Source organism: Lampris incognitus, chromosome 7, assembly GCF_029633865.1.
Source record: "Lampris incognitus isolate fLamInc1 chromosome 7, fLamInc1.hap2, whole genome shotgun sequence".
Lineage (NCBI taxonomy): Eukaryota > Metazoa > Chordata > Actinopteri > Lampriformes > Lampridae > Lampris > Lampris incognitus.
The window spans coordinates 59,902,676-59,925,263 of NC_079217.1; the positions used below are offsets into that span (position 1 = coordinate 59,902,676).

The 22,588-nt window shown below is 45.1% G+C and overlaps 1 protein-coding gene across 3 annotated transcripts; it reads right to left on the minus strand.

Annotated features, from left to right (window-relative positions):
• Positions 1–1,263: 1,263 nt before the first annotated feature.
• Positions 1,264–22,426, minus strand: LOC130115572 (pannexin-1-like). Of its 3 annotated transcripts, XR_008810509.1 has the most exons (9): positions 21,888–22,426; positions 20,120–20,347; positions 19,272–19,387; positions 17,984–18,171; positions 12,440–12,718; positions 11,298–11,520; positions 8,008–8,248; positions 4,433–4,609; positions 1,264–3,968 (listed from the first exon to the last, which is right to left on the minus strand). XR_008810509.1 is itself a non-coding variant. In XM_056283282.1 (8 exons), the coding sequence occupies exons 1-8, from the start codon at positions 22,060–22,062 to the stop codon at positions 3,880–3,882; spliced, it is 1,539 nt and encodes a 512-aa protein (XP_056139257.1). In that variant the 5' UTR covers positions 22,063–22,426; the 3' UTR covers positions 1,264–3,879. The 3 variants fall into 3 exon arrangements, 2 of the variants coding, with proteins under 2 accessions (XP_056139257.1, XP_056139259.1); XM_056283282.1 differs by lacking the exon at positions 4,433–4,609; XM_056283284.1 differs by lacking the exons at positions 4,433–4,609; positions 21,888–22,426 and adding an exon at positions 21,148–21,166.
• Between the last annotated feature and the right edge of the window lie 162 nt (positions 22,427–22,588).

A 22,588-nucleotide genomic window follows, 5' to 3' on the forward strand; every position in this document is an offset into this window, starting at 1 on the left:
CATTTTTGGTTTAAAAACGTAAAACCTCAAAAAGGAAAACGACAACAACAAAAACAGCTTCTATAACACAAGTGGCCGGTAGGTGGCGTCAAGTTAGCGTGTCTACAGCTGCGGCGCTGCGTCCGCAAACGTTCGACATTTCCCCCTTTTTGTCCGACCACCTCTGGACCAATCATATCCCTCTGTTGTAGTCAGCTGCTCATCCGTCGCCATTACTTCCGCGGCTGAAGGTACAAAGCACAAATCCCCCCCAAAAAAGCTGATAACTTTTTTATTTCCCAACTTCCAAAACTTTAACAAGAACACAATAATATAATAACGACGGGCCGTACAGCCTGTATTGATTACTGCAGCTCAAGTCACCACAGGTAAGACAGGTAAAACCTAGAAGATGCTCCGCAGCTCGTCTGTAAATGGCGCGTTGACCGGGTGACTGCAAACAAGGGGACGATGCACACGATCGACAGATCGATGGGGAATGGTGAACGGCCACGCAGCCGCCAATCGTTTCATTTGTTCGTGTATTTAATTTGTCCGTTAAGGTTGTAGATTCTCCAAGTTCGGGGGATATATTTCCGTTGAAAATCACGAAACTCAACGACTGACCTTAACGCGATCGGTCTTTCGGTCGTGACGTCACACGCCGCCATCTTCCAAGTAACGTTAGTCGTCGGTTGTTAGCTGTTAGCACAGATTTTTCTTACCTACTCTTAGTACGTCAAATATTTTTTCAAATTAACGTTTAGCTCACAGATTTTCTCTGGTGAGATTTTAGGTTGGGTATATCTATCTATCTAATATATAGATATAGATAGATATAGGTATTGTAACGTGCATGGATAAGAAGACACGCTGGCCGCGGGCTCGCGAGTCTGACCCTTTAGTCTAGCGGTTAGCGATGTCTCCTGCGGTGCGGGCGATACGGGTTCGCGTCCCGGCCGCGGCAATTCCTGTGGTTGCATTGTCCCCCGAATTCGCTACAATATAGACATATATATCTATGTATATATATACACACACATATATATATATTGTAGCGAATGGTGGTTGCGTTGTCCCCCGAATTCGCCACAGCATAGACATATATATATATATATATTGTATATATATTGTAGCGAGTACGGGGAACAACGCAACCACAGGAACTGCCGCGGCCGGGACGCGAACCCGTATCGCCCGCACCGCAGGAGACATCGCTAACCGCTAGACTAAAGGGTCACACCCGCCAGCCAGCAGCCAGCGTGTCTACTTATCCATGCACGTTACAATATATACATTTATAAATGCAAAAAAAAAATATTTAAGGCAACATTTCAGGTTAGATTGGATATCTAAAGCTACATATTAGATTAGGTTATGCACGCAGGCGAGACGGCTGGGCTTTCCTGTTGCGTGAGGAATTGCCGCAGCAAATCCCACGATCGCTCCGGTATTAAACTCGAGAATGGGTTACGCTTTTCCCCCTTTCCCTTCTTGGAAGAGAAACGAAGGAAAGAACATAAGAGGGCTTAACCAAGACGCGCAGGATGGCCTGGGTTGCAGCAGTGAGACGCAAATCGATCACGTTCATTAAACATCGCAGTGAAGTACGGATAAGGGTAAAGGCAAATGTGATGCTAACAGATGGCTAAGTCAATGGCTAAAGTGCTAGCTAATTCGTTAACAATGCCGCTGATCCTTGGAAGATGGCGCCCGGCGTCATGTTGCCCTTGGAAACGGCCCAAGTCTGAAAGACCGATACTATCATTCGACCTCAGTTGGGTTTTTAAACACTTGGTTTAAAGTATGCAAACACAGAAAAACACAGTACAAGTTCCCCATTTTACAAACTCCTAATAAAGCTCTTTTTCTCATGTATTCAATTTTAAACTACCAACTGCAGATTGAATATTACAATTATGATAACATAAAGGCAACTATCAGCAGTTTATTTCACAGATTTTACATCTGGATGTTGTCTGAAGGCAGAGAATGAAAGCTCGCAAAACATTTACATACTTAGCATTTTGAAAAACAAATCACAAACTCATACAAACCAATGTAAAACAGTGGATTATACCCCGGGACACATGCCCCATAAGGAAACGTGTTCCACTGAATGCAGCATATACAGGCAGGCCACAGGTCATGTCCAGTTACACAATGCAAGGGAACTCTAAAACACAAGTGACAAACAGCCATGTTACATAATTCAACAAAGCTTCCTGAGATTCCCGAGGAAATAGATTTATCTTGAGTACCTTGTCTATCATGACACTTGGGGCCTGACTCAAACATCCAGAACAGTGGGTTAAAATGGATCCCTGTCTCCGGGAAACTTGCTTTAAAAAAACAGATCTCAACTATGGCTAAATTCACTGAGGAGAAAAGGGGGAAAAACTCACAAGTAAATATTACCAAGGCTATTTAGGGACCAGAGTGTTTTACATACAAATTAGTCCTATTTTCACTAAGTGAGAATCTGTTCTATGTTGAATAATGAACATGTGACGCTGTCTTTTCCTTAATGGACATACAGTACTTCTGATTGTACCTTTGTGCAACTGTTAACTATTGTCTAATGTTACATGAGAAAAAAAAGTTTAAGACAGACTGAGATTAGAAGTTATTATTATTTTTTAAATCCAGTTCATATGATTGCAATGTACCGTGTTCTTCACAGAAACTCTGGTCTTCCAGTCAAGTTAGTAACCGTAAACAGAATAACTCCTATTATCTAAAAAAAACAAAAAACAAAAAAAAACAGATTAAATAAAACCTGTACCGACACTTGCAAGACAATGGAGTTCCAGTCTGGACATATATCACATTACAAGCATGAATAAACTTACATCAAACGGTGTTCCTGTTTAAAACACCAGTTTGAAATGTGACAGAAAATCTCATAAAAACAACATTCTCCCACAGCGACATTAGTGCAACTCAATATTCTGCCAATACAGACGTCAACCTACCTGCGACTTAATGGTGGTTTTCTTCCCTCAGCTAAATACAAGGCACATCTGAAAGCTTTTAAGGCCATTTAAGAGTTAAGTCAGTTTTGCAATCAGCTGTCACCCTTTTAAAAGCTTCCTGTATGATATTAAAAAAAACATTGAGTCAATGAGATAATGAGATTCCCTCCTCTAAAAGGAAGAAATCTGATCAAATGTTTTGCTGGCAAGTGGTTTTAGTCAAACAATGGCAGTTCGCAGCTTAACTTGTTTTAAACGGTTTTCCTCTCCGACAGTCCATTTAGCCATTAGTCCCTACACATCCATCAGTACATAACGATAGAAGCAGTTTCATATTTTTATTTTTCTTGGCTTTTCTTAGTGTAGTGTTTCTTTCCAAAATATAAAAAAAGGCCAAATGAGTCATGGGTTGAGGTCTGTGAGGTCATTGTGACTCAGAAACAAACGGAGCAGAACAGCTGGCTGGTCCTCTGCTTTGCTCTGAATCCTGAAATCAACACGGATGTGACTATGAGACAGTCAGGATCGCAGTCGTTCTCTGCTTTGCTTTGTTTCTACCTAATTTGGGGATGCCCCGAAGAAGGAAACGCAGTCTGGTTGAGGGTGTTGTCAAAAGGCATAAAAGGTGGTGGTGGTGGGGGGGGGGGGCAGACAGCATCTCCATTACTTAAACCAATTACATCCTGGGAAACATTCAAATGAAGAGGGGAACTAATGAAAGCCGTCTTTTGTATATGTTTGGCGGCAGACTTGTTCGGTGCGCCCACTGGGTTTACAAAAAGCGGTTTGTGGAGTTGTGAGAACCAAGTTGCAGGTGCGGGCAAAAGATGATCAGATGACCCTCCTCCAGCCCTGGAATGGAGGCTGAAACCATCAACTTCTCTGGGTACAACCAGTCAGTCTCCACCCTCGTGCCGACAGTCAATCAGATTGCTCGCTGTCGAAGAGCTCCTCCTTCACCCTGTTTGATGTCGCCTAGTTTCTCACGGTTTCCCGACAGCAGGGGAGCGAGCTCTGTTAGGAGAAAAAAATTGAGTTTCATGTTAACGTCATGAATCTAGAAGCAGGCATGTCATTATGGTGCTTTTTTAACACCTCGACCCTATAATACTGCTGATAACTGGTATCAGAATCAGAATAATGGTGGGGAGCTAAAGGAGCTCAACATTAGCTCCTTCCTTTGAAATTTTGTGAAACAATCTTCACAAATATCAGGAAGCAGTTAAGGCTGCGAGAGCAAAATACTTTTCTGACCTAATTTCCAACAGCTTTCATAATCCCAATTTCTTATTTAGTACCATAAATTCTGTCATCTGCCCGGCCCCTTAGATGTGTCTCCTGCTAAGTGCAAAGAATTTTTAACAATTTTCATTAGCAAAGTTGAGGATATAAGAATGACCCCCCCCCACCAGTGACTTAGCTTTCTCACTGGTCAGTTCTTCTAAATTGGACTGCTTCTAAATTATCACGCTACTCACCCTTAAAAAGATTGTTTCCATCATGAAACCTACAACCTGCCCCCATGACATTGTTCCTACTGCCCTCGTGAAGGATGTCTTGACATAGCCGGGCCCAGGATCCTCTCCATTATCAACAGCTCCCTGGCCACTGGTACCGTTCCAACCCGTTTCAAGCACACAGTGGTCCAGCCCCTCCTGAAAAAAACCAACTTAGACCCTACCTTATCTAGGAACTACAGACCTATTTCTAAACTTCCATTCCTGTCAAAGGTTCTCGAAGAGGTTATTCTCAGTCAATTGCTGTCCTACACCAAAACATCTTGGAAAGATTTCAGTCAGGCTTTAAAGTTTATCATAGCAGAGTCTGCCTTGCTGAAAGTGTACAATAACCAGCTCCTATCTACCGACTCCTGTGACTGTGCCATTCTAAGTCTTCTTCACCTCAGCGTGGCATACGATACTGTGGATTCATGACATTTTAATAGACTGTCTCCAGTACGGGCTTGGTGTTGATGGCTCTGCCTTGAAATGGTTCACTTCCTACCTCAAAAATAGAAGCTTCTCTATTAACATAGGCAAGTTTTCCTCCCCCCCAGCTAGTCTCTCCTGTGGGGTCCCTCAAGGTTCCATCCTAGGTCCCATTCTTCTCTCTATATACATACTTCCCTTCGGTCAAATCATTCAAAAATAAATTTCCTTCCACTGTTATGCTGAGGACACTCAGCTTTACCTCCCCGTGAAACCAAATAATAGTCTAATCTAGTCAGCCTCTTGAACTACCTTGAGGACATAATGTGCTGGAGGGCACAAAACTTCCTAAAGCTGAAAGAAGGCAAATCTTACATTGTCCTAATTGCCCCCCCCCCGACTCCATTGAAGTGTTTACCAACAGTCTTGCCAACCTGTCCACCTTTGTCAAACATCATGTCAACAACCTTGGTGTGATATTTGACTCTACCTTCAAGTTTGACAAGCAAGTAAATGCAGTAGTGAAAGCCTGTTTTTTCCAGCTTCTATTGCCAAGATCAAGCCATTTCTCTCTTTTAAAGATCTCGAGAAAGTTATTGACACTTAGATATCCTCCCGCTTGGACTACTGCAATGCCATGTATGTTGGGATTAGTCAGTCGTCCCTGTTCCGCCTGCAACTGGTCCCGAACGCCGCAGCCAGGCTCCTGACAGGTACCTGGAAGAGAGACCATATTACGCCTATACTGGCCTCTCTCCACTGGCTGCCTGTGAGGAATTGATTTTAAGGTTCTCCTGTTGGTCTATAAAGCCATAAATGGGCTGGCCCCCTCCTATATCGCAGACCTTTTAACCCTCTATTCCAGGGCATCTGGGTGGCGTAGCAGTCTATTCTGTTGCCTGCCAACACAGGGATCCCCGTTTCGAATCCCCTTGTCACCTCTGGCTCGGTCGGGCGTCCCTACGGACACAATTGGCCATGTCTGCGGGTGGGAAGCTGGATGTGGGTATGTGTCCTGGTCGCTGCACTAGCGCCTCCTCTGGTTGGTCGGGGTGCCTGTTCAGGGGGGAAGGGGAACTGGGGGGAATAGCATGATCCTCCCACGTGCTACGTCCCCCTGGCAACACTCCTCACTGTCAGATTAAAAGAAGCGGCAGGCGACTCCACATGTATCGAAGGAGGCATGTGGTAGTGTGTAGCCCTCCCCGGATCAGCAGAGGGGGTGGAGCAAGCAACCGGGACAGCTCCGAAAATAGGGTAATTGGCCAAGTACAATTCTATAAGATCTGCCCCGTCCATCGCCTCTTTTAAGTCCTGGCTCAAAATTTACTTTCATTCCCTAGCATTTGAATCCTCCTGATGTGGCTGATTTCTGGCTTGTGCCTGTGTCCACGTGTTGTTCCATTTGTGCCTATGAGCTATATTATATGCCTTGTTGTCTATGTCAGTCTTTCTTGTATTTGTGCTTTAGCTACCTGCTCTGGTCTGTACAGCACTTTTATCAACATGGGTTGTTTTTACTTTCCTTTACCACTATAGGAAGGAGGTACAGGCAATGGAAAATTACTGTCTGGCTCCATTACTGATCCAAATCAAAAGAAATAAAAGCAATTAAACATCCAAAACTAGCTGCACTCGCCATTGTAACTGAGATGAAGCGAATCAGCGATGGTTCATCAGATCCTGTTCTCGTTTTATTTGTAATGACTTATGTATAGTCATGTATGTATATCTTCCATGTTAACTTATATGTTTTTGTTTTGTGATTGTAAAGCACCGACTTGCATTTCCCTTTATATAGTGCTATACATATAAATCATTATTATTATGATGTTCCCTTCCTCTCTAAATTCTACAGTCTTTCCACTCATCCATTCTTCTCATCTACTCTCCACTTGTATTTACACTTCACATTTTAGGGATTTAGCATCAGTTTTATCAAAATCAGCATCACATTTATTAGTTAGATCAAGAGGACAGATCAAAATATTATGAAGAAGGTTAGAAATAAGGACGGGTATCTACTATGTTTTAACTGATACCGATACTTAAACAATACATTTAAAACGGTACTGGTGCCTAAACGGTACCTGAGCCCTCTTTAAAACAGAGCAAATGATGACATAAAGAATGTCTTTTTATTGCAAAGTTAATGAAATTGAACAATATGAACACCTCATGAATATTTGAATTATAATAAATGAATATTTAAATCATATGGTGGACATCGCATTCTTTGACGGTTTTTGTGGTAAAATACAGAGTTTAATGTTTTAGGTGGCTTAATGGTGCCGGCTGTCATTGTTTAAAGCATGAGTGAACGTGAGTCGAAGGTGAACAGTGGGGGTCAAACATCAACACACAAAGCGATGCCTCTTTGTCCTGTATCTTACATTTCAGACCATCAGAGTCTTTCTTGAATTTCCCCCCCTTTTCTCCCCAGGTGTATCTGGCCTTTTACCCCACTATTCCGAGCCGTCCCGGTCGCTGCTCCACCCCGTGCCGATCCGGGGAGGGCTGCAGACTACCACATGCCTCCTCCGATACATGTGGGGTCAGTCGCCAGCCGCCTCTTTTCACCTGACAGTGAGGAGTTTCGCCAGGGGGACGTAGCGCACGGAGGGATCACGCTATTCCCCCGCAGTTCCCCCTCCCCCCTAAACAGACACCCCGACCAACCAGAGGCGAGGGCGCTAGTGCAGCGACCAGGACACATACCCACATCAGGCTTCCCACCCGCAGACACGGCCAGTTGTGTCTGTAGGGACGCCTGACCAAGCCGGAGGTAACATGGGGATTTGAACCGGTGAGCCCCATGTTGGTAGGCAACGGAATAGACTGCCACGCCACTTGGACACCCTAGTGGATATTTCTATCTGTTGCTCAGGTGTTGCATAATCGCGCCGCAATAAAGCATCGAAATCTACACTGAGTGTCGGTCTGGTAGGTGTTGGTTATATGAGAACAACCCTGATTATAAAGAAGAATAACGGAGTTGAGTCGTTTAGGGAATTACAGGTCTTTTGGGTACCGAATGTAAAAGGTAAATTTTCAGTTTACAAACGGTACGTCTCCATTATATCCACACAGCGACTCCCAAAAGTGCCACATTTTGTCAAACTCACCCTTCATCTCCGTCTCCATGCCCTTGTCACTGGACTTTGGACCATCCGAGCTGGCCGCTGCCTCGGGGCTCCCATTGGGGTCGGCGGGGTTAACTTTAGGTTTGTCCTGTTTGTGCGTGGTGCTTGCAGCTTTGTTCCCGTCCACGGTGTCAGTCTTGACCAGACACAGCGTCTGTAGCAGACCCATGGAGTCGAAGTCCTCTCCGGAACATTGCCCACGTCTCCTCAGTAACTCCAGCACCTGCAGAGCGACAGCAGACCAGAGAGACGGATGAGACAGGTGGGCCCGCACAACTAATCATTTGTAAGAATAGATTAATTAAAGCTTTTTACTTTACGTGATAGGAGATTCAGGAAGAAGTAGGCCAGTCCTCTGTGGTGACCAATGGATTAATACATTAGATTGTTGTTTTAACTGGATTTCAGCATGAAAGTCACACTGTGGTACAAGAACTCCTACATCACAATGTGTGTATTGGTAAATTGTGTAAAATACGGTGCAGTAAAGTAAACCTGTTCCTTGAATCCAGTGACTAATAACCATGATTGATATTGGTAATCACACTATTGACCCAAACCAATAAGGCAATCACTCTGGCTTTAATAGCTGGACAGACCAAAGACAAGCAGGGATGCACTGATACTGATACCGGATATTGGGTCAATACCAGACAAAAATGGAGTATCGGTAACGGAGATTTTACTCAAGACTGAAATCTGATGACAAAAGCCATGAATAAACTGTCATGAATAAAACGAAGAAGAAAGACAGCCACTTCATTTTGTCAATGTATTCTTACGATTAATTCCCTCTCTGCATTGAACCCGTCCTATTGTATAGGACGGGTTCAATGCAGTTTAGTCGGCTGGTTAACGTAGTCACCCATGGTGCAGGAGACCCGGGTTCGCGTCCCAGCTGCGGCGGTTCCCGGCTGCCCCCCGAATTCGCTACATTGTAGCGAATGTTGGCACTGTTCTGCCGACGAGATTATAGAGTATAGATTATTGACTACTGCAAACTGTTCTCTTCTCTCACATGTCTTTTCTCTCTCTCTGAATGACATCTTCCCCTTTCTCTTTTTCTGCGTGGGAACGGTGTCATGCGAGTCTCCCTTGTGTGCACGTGCAGTTGGTCCTCCTCCCAGGTCTCCGTGGTAGCGGTGGCCGCTACCTGGACACCGCTTGGCATCCCCCTCATCATATTTTCTTTTTATACATCTTGTAAATCCATATAATTTTGTTATCCTATTTCAATGTTATATCCTTCTTTCATGAAGATGTGTGACTAATTTTTTTTTTTTAACCTTGTGGTGGCGTGGCTCGGGTCCTGGCCTGTTCCGGTGGCGTCTGGACACTGCTTGGCAAATTTGTGATACTGGGCTATACAAATAAAATTGACTTGACTTGACATACAGAAGCAGTGGGCAGCTGCAGCACCTGGGGACCAACTCCAGTTCTTCTTTCCATTGCCTTGCTCAGGGGCACAGACAGGAGTATTAACACTAACATGCATATCTATTTGATGGTGGGAGGAAACCGAAGCACCCGGAGGAAACCCACGCAGACACGGGGAGAGCATGCAAACTCCACACAGAAAGGACCTGGGACGACCTGGGGTTCGAACCCAGTGTTATAGTTATCTGTGTTTCCTGTTTTATTTTGAAGGCTCACCAGTCTTGTCTTTCCTGTTCCTGCCCCTGCTTTGCTCATCTGTTCCCCATTTCCCTGACTGGCTGCCCAGCAGTTCTATTCCCCCTGGTTGCCCTGTGTCTTTGTCCGATTGTTATGTTAGTTAGGGGCTTCATGCCTCGTCCTCGAGCCTTCCTTGCTGTTTGTACCTTGGCTGTTGTTTGGACTTTTGATCCCCTGCCTGCCTCTCCATTTGTTGTAAGTTTGGTTCCTTAATTTCGTGCACTAAATCATTGCTCTACCCCAGCCTGTCTCTGCTGTCTGCATTTGGGTCCTGTGTTCCTGCTCCCAGCGTGACAGTACATCCATCCATTATCCAAGCCGTTTAGCCCAATCGGGGTTGCGAGATGCTGGAGCCCATCCCAGCAGTCACACGTATGTACAGTACGTTGTACGTGACAGTACAATCCGACCAAATATGGACCCAGCAAATGGTTCATTTTTTCGGGGAATACATAAGCCTGATTCAGAGCCTGTGCCTGGTGTGACTAGCTTCCGGCTAGGGGTTATCCGGCTTGCTAGCCATCATCCTTTCTCCCAGTCTGATAGCGTTGGGCCTGCTAGCCGCCAGCCGGCATACCGGTCGGTAAACCACCAGTCTATTCAGTGCTGAGCCGGCTCCAGCCCTGAACCCACCTGGCCCGGGGAGGTCCCCATAGTTTCTGCCAGCCTCCCAGGCTTTGTGGCAGGTAACCCAGTGTTTCATTGGGCTGTGTTGCAACCAGACCATTATGTTCCGGAGCCCGTCCAGTCAGACCCAGCAAGCCTACTGTCCCCCAGCCGCTGGCCACCCCGGCTGACGTCCTGCCCGTCTACCAGCCAACGGCCGATACTTTCCTCCTGTTCCTGTGCTGCCGGCTGACCTGTCACTATGCGCTGCCCAGCGTCTTTGCTGCCCAGCATCCCAGAGTTTTCACTGCCCAGCACTACAGCAACTCTGCATCCCAGCACTACACCACTGACATCCTTCCTGTTCCAGAGTGGTGGGTGTGTCCTTGCCGACACCCAGCCTGATTCTATTGCGGTATCTCCAGTGGCCCAGCTTCCCATGTCTCCAGTGGCCCCATCTCCGACGCCTGCACCCCGAGCGGCCCCACCTCCGACGCCTGCACCCCGAGCGGCCCTGTCTCCGACGCCCACACCCTGGCCACCCTCCCAATCGTTGGCGCCCTCCGGTCCAGGCCGCCTGCCTGAGAGCCCTGGCCCTATTCATCCGCTCCCAGACCCCTTGGTCCTGAATCAGTACTGGCAGTGGAAAAAGTGATATTGGTGCATCCCCACAGAAAAGATATGAAAAAAATCTATACAATAATAACACAAAGAAAATGTTAAGTTTAAGCCAGGTAATGTTTACCGTGGTGATATTGACTTGACCTGGAAACATGCTACCCCAAAAAACACATTATATAAAAAAAAATTTTTTTCTGTTTTGTTAGGAAGTCATTCAGAATCCTTTACCATATGTATTTTCATAGGTGATTGTATTTTGTTGCTGATTCTGTTTGTGTGCTGATGTGAAGTGGAGCCACTTGTGATGCCAAATGGTAGTGTCTTATCTGATTTGACAACACTGAGAAGCGCACGCTCACACACATACACACCTTGATGTACTTGTAAGACTTCAATTCACTGAGATTCTCTTCCAGGAAGAGCAGATAGAGGGCGAGGTCATCCCATTGGCCACCAGGCGTGGGCAGAACGCTCACAGTTGGCAGGGATTGGTAGGTTTCCAGGAAGCGCGCGTATCCGTGGCAGAAGAGCGGGCGGAGGCTGGCATAGATCACCACCGGGATCAGCCCAATGAACAAGACCAGGTTGACGAAGCTGTAAACAGAATAAAACTAATTCCGATTTTCCAACCTTATCACTCTCCATCTGCGACAGGGATAGCACATGAAAAACACCTACAGTTGTTGCATATCTTGTCTCGTCTGGAGTATTTTTGTTTTTTCCTGGCCACCAAGTTACGTGTTGTGATGTCATTTGGCTGCCAGAAAAACTAAAAGCCTAGCAGGGTTTCAAAAACGCTAATCTACTCTAAAGGCGTCGTTCAAAGAACATCCTCATTCTCTCAGCTACGCCAAGTTTGCAGTGGTGGAATGCAACACCAGCACAGAGGATTTGATGGACCACGATACAGAAGCTAGCGTGCTGCAATGTATTCTGGTACATGTAGGCACGGTGAGCAGGAGAACACTAGCCTGGGAACCAGATGAATTTGCAAATGCTAATTATATGCCAGATCAAATGTAAAACATGAGCTTGCAGATTCATCTGGTTCCCAGGCACTGATTTCTCCATCAATCTAGTACCCAGTGAGGACTTCATTGTGTCAACCCACTACATTACTCAACAGTACTGGTTACACATAAATTGTTTTAAAAATTAATTATATAATAATTAAAAAAACAGTGAAGTTACAGAAATAAACTAATACACGGAAAGTAAAAAAAATTCCTTCAAAATATCAACTGTAGTTCCTTTGCAAACAGTAACCCTATCAAAAAATTTCTGCCTCTAGTAAAATATCTGTAGAACCTAAAAGCAATATCACTATTGCAACCAAAATTCCAGACAATATCTAGTCTTATATCACGATTTCGATATGATATTGATATGTCGCCAAGCTCTCACTCCCACACAACTAAATAGCCATAAAAACAATCTGGAAGATACTTGTCTGCCCTGGCATGTTGAAATAACATTTTGTATAGGGGAAGAAAAAAAAGCAATTGTGTCCAACCTGAGCAGGGAGAACACTCCTACGGCGATGAGCTTGCACTGAACCTTGTCGGGGACGGAGGAGTCGGAGGAAAGGAGGCCTGTACGCAGGGAGCAGCCGAACTCGTCGGTGACGGAGGCCAGGCGGAGGTAGTAGCCCAGGTAGACGCAGGCGCACAGCAGCGTGACCAGCGTCAGACCGCGACACAGCAGGTATCGACACAGCAAGGCCCGAGAACAGCGCTTCGTCATGAGGTACTTCTCCACCAAAGGGTACATGAAGCAGCCCTCCGTGGGGTCACTGGTACATGGTAGATGTGAGAGCGTGAGAGAGAGATTGTGTGTGTGTGTGTGTGTAAGAAAGCGTATTCTCTTTTCCTTCCTTTAACCAAAGAAAATGCTTTTTGAAGAGTACTACTTATTGATGGTAATCTCAATTTTGGTTACGATCATCGTCATCCCTCCTTGTAATAGCAAGAGTTAAGGCTGCACAATTATTTGTATATAAATCATGATTTTGGTATTGGCTTCCACAATTAACTGGTCATGGCCAGGGGTGATTATTCCCACAGGGTTTATTTCTGGTGTGAAAAAAATTTATTTGAAGATTTGTACATTTGAATTCTTATGTATTTATAGGTTTATAAAATACATTATGAATGTGAAGGTAATTTTTCTGTTGATTTAAAATGCTCATCAAAAAAATTCTCTTCCTGGAGAATGTAACCTCCTCTACCTAACTGCCTCAGGCCCTCTCGTTGCTGGAGACTCAACCCTCTCCTATTAGCTGATGAACAATGCATACACTTTGTCTCTTATCAAATTAGTTTTTTTGTTTCAACTAATGTTTCCTAAGAATTGTCCCATTCAACCTTATGGGAGACACTCAAGGCCTATCTTCGTGGGCAGATAATGGAATAATCTTCTAGGGTAAATAAAGCAAGAGCTTCTAGACTCGATAATATCTCTAGATCCATCACTGACATTGATATATATTACTCCTCCTCCCCTACTCCAACCCTTTTCAAAGAAAGACTGCGTCTGCAGACAGAATATGATTTACTTTCTAGACAGGGTGGGATACTAGCTCGGCAAGCATTGTCAAGCTGCTTCTTCTCGCTTAATCACTAAGATTTGCAGTCAAGCAGGGGAAATGGTGACAGACCAGATAGAAATTAACTAAATTTTAAGCAATATCACAGTAAGATATATGGTTCTGAATGTGATGAAAATCATCCACAACTTGACCCCTTCCTGGAGAACCTAATCTTCCCCTCAGTCTCGGTCCTACAAAAATGCTCTCTGGGTGGTGAGATTTCTGAGACAGAAATTCTAGAAGCTATTATATCCTTACAAAATAATAAGACACCTGGACCAGATGGCTTCACCTCTTAATTTTACAAAAAAATTGTGTCCAACTTGTTCTCCCTGCTTCAAGCTATGTTTAATGAATCTCTGTCAGTGGAGTGCCTTCCGCAAACCCTACAACAAACACTGATAATACTTCTGCCAAAAAAGGATAAAGACCCACTTCAGTATGCCTCATACCATTCGATTTCCTTATTAAATGTAGATTGTAGGATATTAGCTAAAATTCTAGCAGCTAGATTAGAGAAGATTTTGCCTCAGATCATATCTTGAGACCAAATGGGGTTCATTCTAAATAGGCATTCCAGCGCATTCTTGAGAAAACTACTGTATATTATGTACTCCCCTCCGAGCAGCTCCCCTGAAATGGTTGTATCACTTGATGCTGAAAAGGCGTTCGATCGGGTTGAATGGCAATATACACTCACCGGCCACTTTATTAGGCACACCTGTCCAACTGCTCGTTAACGCAAATTTCTAATCAGCCAATCACATGGCAGCAACTCAATGCATTTAGGCATGTAGACATGGTCAAGACGATCTGCTGCAGTTCAAACCGAGCATCAGAATGGGGAAGAAAGGTGATTTAAGTGACTTTGAACGTGGCATGGTTGTTGGTGCCAGACGGGCTGGTCTGAGTATTTCCGAAACTGCTGATCTACTGGGATTTTCACGCACAACCATCTCTAGGGTTTACAGAGAATGGTCCAAAAAAGAGAAAATATCCAGCGAGCGGCAGTTCTGTGGGCGAAAATGCCTTGTTGATGCCAGAGGTCAGAGGAGAATGGCCAGACTGGTTCGAGCTGACAGAAAGGCAACAGTAACTCAAATAACCACTCATTACAACCGAGGTATGCAGAAGAGCATCTCTGAATGCACAACACGTCGAACCTTGAGGCAGATGGGCTTCAGCAGCAGAAGACCACACCGGGTGCCACTCCTGTCAGCTAAGAACAGGAAACTGAGGCTACAATTCGCACAGGCTCACCAAAATTGGACAATAGAAGATTGGAAAAACGTTGCCTGGTCTGATGAGTCTCGATTTCTGCTGCGGCATTCGGATGGTAGGGTCAGAATTTGGCGTCAACAACATGAAAGCATGGATCCATCCTGCCTTGTATCAACGGTTCAGGCTGGTGGTGGTGGTGTAATCGTGTGGGGGATATTTTCTTGGCACACTTTGGGCCCCTTAGTACCAATTGAGCATCTTGTCAACGCCACAGCCTACCTGAGTATTGTTGCTGACCATGTCCATCCCTTTATGACCACAGTGTTCCCATCTTCTGATGGCTACTTCCAGCAGGATAACGTGCCATGTCATAAAGCTCGAATCATCTCAGACTGGTTTCTTGAACATGACAATGAGTTCACTGTACTCAAATGGCCTCCACAGTCACCAGATCTCAATCCAATAGAGCACCTTTGGGATGTGGTGGACTGGGAGATTCGCATCATGGATGTGCAGCCAACAAATCTGCAGCAACTGCGTGATGCTATCATGTCAATATGGACCAAACTCTCTGAGGAATGTTTCCAGTACCTTGCTGAATCTATGCCACGAAGGATTAAGGCAGTTCTGAAGGCAAAAGGGGGTCCAACCCGGTACTAGCAAGGTGTACCTAATAAAGTGGCCAGTGAGTGTATGTTTTCAACCCTAAATAAATCCAGATTTGCTGATGCCTTCATCTCTTGGATTAGAGTACTTTACTCTCATCCTTTGGCCAGTGTGATCACCAATGGACAACAATCTAAGCATTTCTCACTCGGCAGGGGTATTCGTTAGGGCTGCCCCTTGTCACCCCTTCTTTGTGCTATCACCATTGAGCCCTTAGCCATCGCTCTTAGACAGTCCAGAGAGTTTTTGGGTGTGGAATGTTCGGGCCTAATTTATAAACTGTCTTTGTACACAGATGATCTTCTGTTGTATATTTTGAACCCCTTAATTTCCATTCCTCCTATTATTGATATTCTTACTAAGTTTGAAAAAGTTTCAGGATACAAAGTTAACTTTCAGAAAAGTGAAATGTTCCCCCTTAATCAGGCAGCTACCCTAATTTCTATCTTGTAGTGGTTATGGGGATACATACTTCCCCTTATTGAGCTAGTTGGAACGTTGGGTTACAGCTGCTGTTTTCTCAGTTCGGGTTTGCAGTGATACACTTCCGCTGCGCGGGTTTTTGTTGTTGTTGTAATGGTGGAAGGAATAAATGGTGCAAGTTGTGTAGCCGAAAGAGAAAGTTGTCACGACTCCTGCTTGAGCTCCTCTACAATCTCACATTTCCCATCCAAGATAGTCAAAAATGGCTTTAACCATCTTGGGGTTGAAATCACACGCACTTTCTCAGCTCTTTTTAACGAAGAATGTAAACAAATTTTGGCTGGATGGATGAAGCTCCCGCTGTCCATAGTTGGATGAGTCAATCTTATTCAAATGATGACATTACCAAAATTTACTTATCTATTCCAAAATATCCCCATTCTGATCAAGAAGTCTGTTTTTAATTCATTAGAGAAGAGTATAACTTTGTTTATCTGGAGTGGTAAAGCACATAGAATTAAAAGAAGCCCACTGCAGAGACCTAAAAAGCTTGCTGGCCTTGCGCTACCTAATTTCATTTATTATTATTGTGCTTGCAACATCAAGAAAATATTATCCTTGATGGGGGAATGTGACAGACAGCTGTGAGGCCTGGGTACAAATGGAACACGCTTCCAGCCCACTTTATTTCCACTCCTTAATTTGTGCCTCCTCACCCACTCCTCAAAGCCAATTTTCTTCCAACCCAATAGTGTGCCATTCAGTTAGAATTTGATCACAATTTAGGAGACATTTTAAGTTGCATACGACGTCAGTACTTTCCCCTATCCAAAATAACTACAACTTCTCGCCTTGTCTCTCTCTGACTCTACCTTTGGAGTTTGGTTCTAAAAGGGAATCAAGTCACTTTTTAATTCATACGTTGATGGAACATTCGGTTCATTTACACAACTTTCCCAAACGTATGAGCTGCCAATAACTCACCACTTCAGATATCTCCAAATCCGATACTTTGCCCAGAAAAACATTATTTCTTTTTCAAATTTGCCCACAAACAATACAATCGATCACATTCTTTCTTTATCCCCACACTGCAAAGGCTTAATATCAATTCTTTATGACAGAATAAGTAATATCTCCCCTCATTCATGCAAGTTGTTAGGAGACTTTGGGAAGAGGACCTTGGAGGGGAAATGACGGATGATGACTGGGAGGCTGCACTTGGCTTAATACATACCTCCTCACCATGTGCAGGACACAGCTTAATACAACTAAAGGGTGTTTTGAGAGCACATTTGATCAACACTAGACTGGCCAACATTTTTCCTAATGCAGACCCTTCCTGTCCTCGCTGTAAAAGTTAACCTGCAGATCACACACATATGTTCTGGTCATGCCCTAACCTTAACACATTTTGGACCAGTATTTTTAATGCCTATAGCAAGATGTTTCAAAAAAGACATTCCTCCTAACTCCATATGTGCCCCATTTGGTTTTGCTCCAGAAACTTGTACCTTTAAAGGTAAAGCACATGTAATTATAGCATTTACCTCCTTGCTTGCTAGACGTCTCATTGTTCTCTCATGGAAGCAACAAGCATCACCTAATTTTTCCAGATGGATTAAAGACATTATGCAGTTTGGAAATTTGAGAAAAGTTTACGAAGATTCGGAACCTCTTTTTCCAGTATTACAAGAGCTTACAAATCCCACTCAATAAGGACGATTAGAGATAGACTGAGGTGGCAAAGAACTCCCCCCTCCTCTCACCCCCCCTTTTTTTGTTGTCTGTTTATTTTTCTCTTTTCTATATGTATGTGTGTATTTTCAATAAAATGTATGGCAAGATATATGTGCAATCTGTGTACTAATCTATGTATATGGATTAGGTATAATGCATTTATGGATACGTAGTTCCATATATTCATGTGTATGTGCGTGAAAAGGTATTGCGAAAATCAATAAAAATTGCTAAAGAGAAACAAATTCTCTTCTCCAAAATGGACGAATAATCGTGATAAATAATTGTGATTACAATATTAAGCAAAATAATCATGATTAACATTTTAGCCATAATTATGCAGCCCTAAGTAAGAGTAGTAGTACGACACACACACCCTCCGCCCTGAAATCAACCCGGCATGCACACAGGAAGCCATACCTGTCTGTGGAGGGGAGGCCTGAGGTGGCCATGCGCTTGGCCAAGGTCACGGCCCGGTTGTAACATCGGTCCAATTCCTCCATGATGAAGCCCAGGTCTGACTGCAGCAGCGGTGCCGCGGAGAACCGCCAGAACAGTGCTGGGGTGTACATCAACACTGCCACCAGCAACAGAATGTAGGGAAAGAACTGAGAGGAGAGAAAATAAAATGGATAGAAAACACTGAGAACCTCTTCACAGCAACAGCTCCTAAAATGCCGGTAGTATTAGTGAAAATGTAACAGACATTAAAGATCCTGCTCGAACCAGGTTTAACCAGTGTCTCCTGTTAAGCCCATACGAAACAATCGATTTTTATGATGCCGTTATTGTAACTCCTGTATCGGCACATGGCGTGAAATGGCTCCTCACTGGTATTTGCACAAACTCCTTATGTGCAAGCGTAACTGGCCCATAAAATTCTTTTTTGTTTGGATTGATTTTATGACCACATGGTAAGACTGAACCGGCCTCATCCCCTTTACACTGGGACAAAAGATTTGGTTTAAAATGGTCTGTAACGCGCGACACACTCCTGTGTACTGGAAAAAGGCAGATCGTGTACTATGTGTAATAGCTATGTTAGATGTAGCTAGTGTGGCGGGCGGGGTGCAGTTTGGACATGTATCTCTGCATATATTATTAGAACTCGCTTGACAAAAATCCAACTTGTTGCAGTCGGTACTGCTCAGCAAGTCCCGCTAATAGATACCATGCCAAGATATTACATACAAGCCCCGTTTAACAGCAGGAAAAGCCAGAATGCTGTTGTGACTGCAAGTAACGAAGAGTTATATTTAATACAGAGGACCACAAAGAGGCCATAATCTGTTGAGAGGTCAACTTAAATATTTTTTGGAGCACAGCTATCTCTGTAAATATTGCATATGCAACCTTTTTTTTTGTGTGTGGATATTTTAGCCCATCACTTTTTAAGCATTATACCTTTCCCGCAACAGGTAAGTACAGGTTCGGCAGGGAGGTAAGCATTAAATATGTTTAGGCTTTCATAGGCTATCAAAAATTAGGATTCTGCTGCAGAAGAACACAACTAATTCTGCCCAAAACAAAACCATATAAAATGTTTATGCAGAAATTGCGTCCTCATAAATTCAAATTTAAGATAAGTTAATAACTTTTAAGGCCAAATATTTGTAAAATTGAATCTACAACAGGACAGGCAGACACTCTGGTGAGTGTGTGTGTGTGTGTGTGTGTGTGTGTGTGGGTGTGTCCATGCAGCCCCTACCTTGTGCAGCCACAGAGGTAGTGTGTGTGTGTGTACGGACGCCCAGCAGTAAGAGTCAACATAAGCAGCTTGTCTCCAGGAGAAGTTCGTGGGAGCAAAACAGCTGATCTGCGTACCTGAGAGAAACACACAAACACAAACACTCTGCATCATCATGTCGAGTCAAATTCACTCCTCCTCCTCTTCTGATAGAGTAGTATAAACTGGGCCGGATATGAATTATCTGCTATGGTCAGGAAACAAACCAGCAGACAGCAGCTTAACGTGACATTTTGGCTGCGGCTGACACAACTAGGGATGTACCGTTATTAATTTTCCACTACCGATACTGATAACAAGAATGAATGTTTAAGTATCAGCCAATACTGAATACCCTCCGACGCATAACATTTGCTGTACAGTTCAGACTTGGATCATTAGGTTGAGGTTAATGGGCAAAATATCTGCGACAGAATCAGTTTTTTACCCCACTTTTATAGAAATACAGGCTTCCATGTTAAAAGAAATGCATTAAGTTAAGCCACTTAGCCTTCATTTATGACAGGAGTCTCACCGATTTTGGTACCAGGTTTTAGTCCCTGGTAAAATTTGGTACCGATACTCCATTTTAGCCTGATATTGGCCCGTTATCTGATTTCCAGTATCGGTATCAGTGTATCCCTGATAACAACAAGTTTATAGGTGTCGTATGAGGCGATTGGTGACTCTGTCTGCCAAAAAGGTTGTAAATAAGGACTTGTAAAGACGCTGGTCGCTGCTCAACAGACAGAGGGCTGTGGACGGAATGAAAACCTAGTAAAAACTCTGCTCCTCGGTCACGCCTTCCGACACCTCAGGGTACAACTCACCTACAGAGACCTCCTGGGCGAAGGCGAGGGAGATGAGGAGGAGAGGAAGACCCACCGCCACGCACGTCACAATCTTGTCCAGCGCCAGCTCCGTCCGCACGCTGCGGTACCGGCCGTGGCTGGGCTCCTTCAGCAGAAAGTCGCTGAACACGTACTCCGTCGCCACGTGGGCGATGGCCATCTCCGACTCAGACGTGCGGCCTGTCACTGGTCTATACCTCACAAAGGCTGCAAGGGCAAACGAGAGGCATTAGTGGCATTAACACAAATCAGGGGCGGCTCTACAGGGTGGCAGCTGCCACCTCTGGGACACAGTCTTGCCACCCTTGTTGCCACCCCATTTATAAATCAGATAATATGTTTTTAAAGTATATTTTATGCACATGCATGGTGACGGTCAATGAGACCCGCACCAAACTCATCTCAAACAGATTTAGAATCCCCCTCCCCCTCACAGGCGCGGATCTACAGGGTGGCAAGGGGGTGGCAGCTGCCACCTCTGGGACACAGTCTTGCCACCCCTTTGCCACCCCAGGAAAAAATCTCTAGATCCACCGGTGACACAAATATTCTGCCTTATTTGCTGGGTGGGAAAATGTATGCTCTCAACAAGAGAAGCCGAGGTACTTCAATTGTATACCAACAACCTTGTGCTAAAAATGGACTCTAAGTAAATGCAATTTCTAGAAAGAAAAACAACTTTAACATCATTGGTGTCAGCCTGATGAATGAGAGTTTAGCTGTGACAGATACTTTTTTTCCTTAATTTTGCTAATTAGGCACCCAGGCATAGTTCCCAACCGAAAAGGTGATGAAAAACACAGCTGATCTGAGATGAGTGGGGGTGCCAGAAGGGAATCAGAGTGGAGATTCGAGCTGTACCAGTCGAACCCTCGACCTCTGTGCCTTTGAGTCTGAGAAAACCAATAAAAACGCAACGAAGAACGCCTCAAAACCAGTACCAGGTGCTCTCCGGCGGTTTCGGCCCGACTGGCGCACGTCGAAATTGAAACTGCACAACGTCTGACCTTTGCGCGAGCCTTGAATGGCATCCTGATCTTCCTCCCAACACTGATCCAACAGCGTGCCGAAACGGTCTTGCTATCAAACCTTGTGTATTTGGGCACGTCGACTGATTCAAAAGTGCACTCGGTGACATGTAATCTGACGAGCATGAATATTCAGAGGGCAAACGTGTTATAGCACGACTAGTCGTGATTCTGAAAGCCCGACGAAGATCAGGCAACAAAGTATCTGGTTATTTTCCCCCACCATCGTCTCGCTGGTCCATCCCGTGCCCCGACAACACGTTTTGCAGCGCTGGAACTGCCGCAACTCCCCGCGGCGCAGATTCACCGAAAACAGCAGGAAGCGGTGAAGGGGGAGAGCAGGAAAACCGGGATCTCCATTAGCAGGAACGGGAGGGATAAGCCGCGGGAATTTTGCACGGCTCAAGAATTTTTTTTGGGGGAATTTCACGTCTCGTTAAGCAAATCCCGACGTCTTCGCGCAAGGGCGGGTTTCCTCCGACGACCCTCCTGGTTTGGGAATATCACAGAATGGCGTGCAGAAGATCCCACAACAAAACCCCCGTTCCTCGGGAGTACGGGGCGGGGGGGTGGGGGGGGGAGCTCGCGCAGAGCCGGTCAGTATCGGGGGACCCGTGATTTCCGCCTCTCGTTAATTGGTAGCGCGCGGTTAAAAAGGGGGCAACCCAGTGCGAGCCGTCCAGCTCCATTTTAGAGAAACGCAACGACGGTAAACTCACCTGGCGGCCGAACATGACGGGCCGCGTCGACCGGGCTGGACAATGTGGCTTTTAAAGCGGTCGCGGAACGAGGCAAAACGCGGCGCGACTGCTGCCGCGAGAAGAAAAGCGGGGGGGAAGAAAGAAAAGAGGGGGAAGAACAAAAAAAAAAAAGAAGAGAGAGAGAGAGTCTCATTCAACAGAGAGAGAACAATAACAAAAGTTCGGTGGCGTGAATCTCCTTCCGGTCGAATAGGCAACTCCTTCCTCCCTCCTTTGTACTGACGCGTGCGTGCGCCTCAGCGCGCGGCACGCCGCATCCCATCCCCGGCACGCGACGTTATCTATGGCGACGGACGACGGCCTTTGACGTATCCCCGCCACATATCGATCGCGACGGTAATAACGGATGCGCCCCGGAGTGCCCACATCGCCACCGCTTACCCCTCTCATGACACCCGGTGTGGACACGCCCACCTCCGCCTAGCCGCCGCCGTGCACGCCCCCTCCGCGTCGGCCAATCGCAAGTCGCCCTTCCGCCGGCACGCCGCGCGAGGCTGACCCGCCTTCGTGTGGTTGGGTTTTTTTTTAAAAAATTTTATATAAATATTTAGACATAATATATCAACATATATATATATACATAAGTTTTACCCTTTTCCCGATGTTGACGTCATCGCCGTGAATTCAAAATAACGACAAATAAATTAACGCCGTGCCGT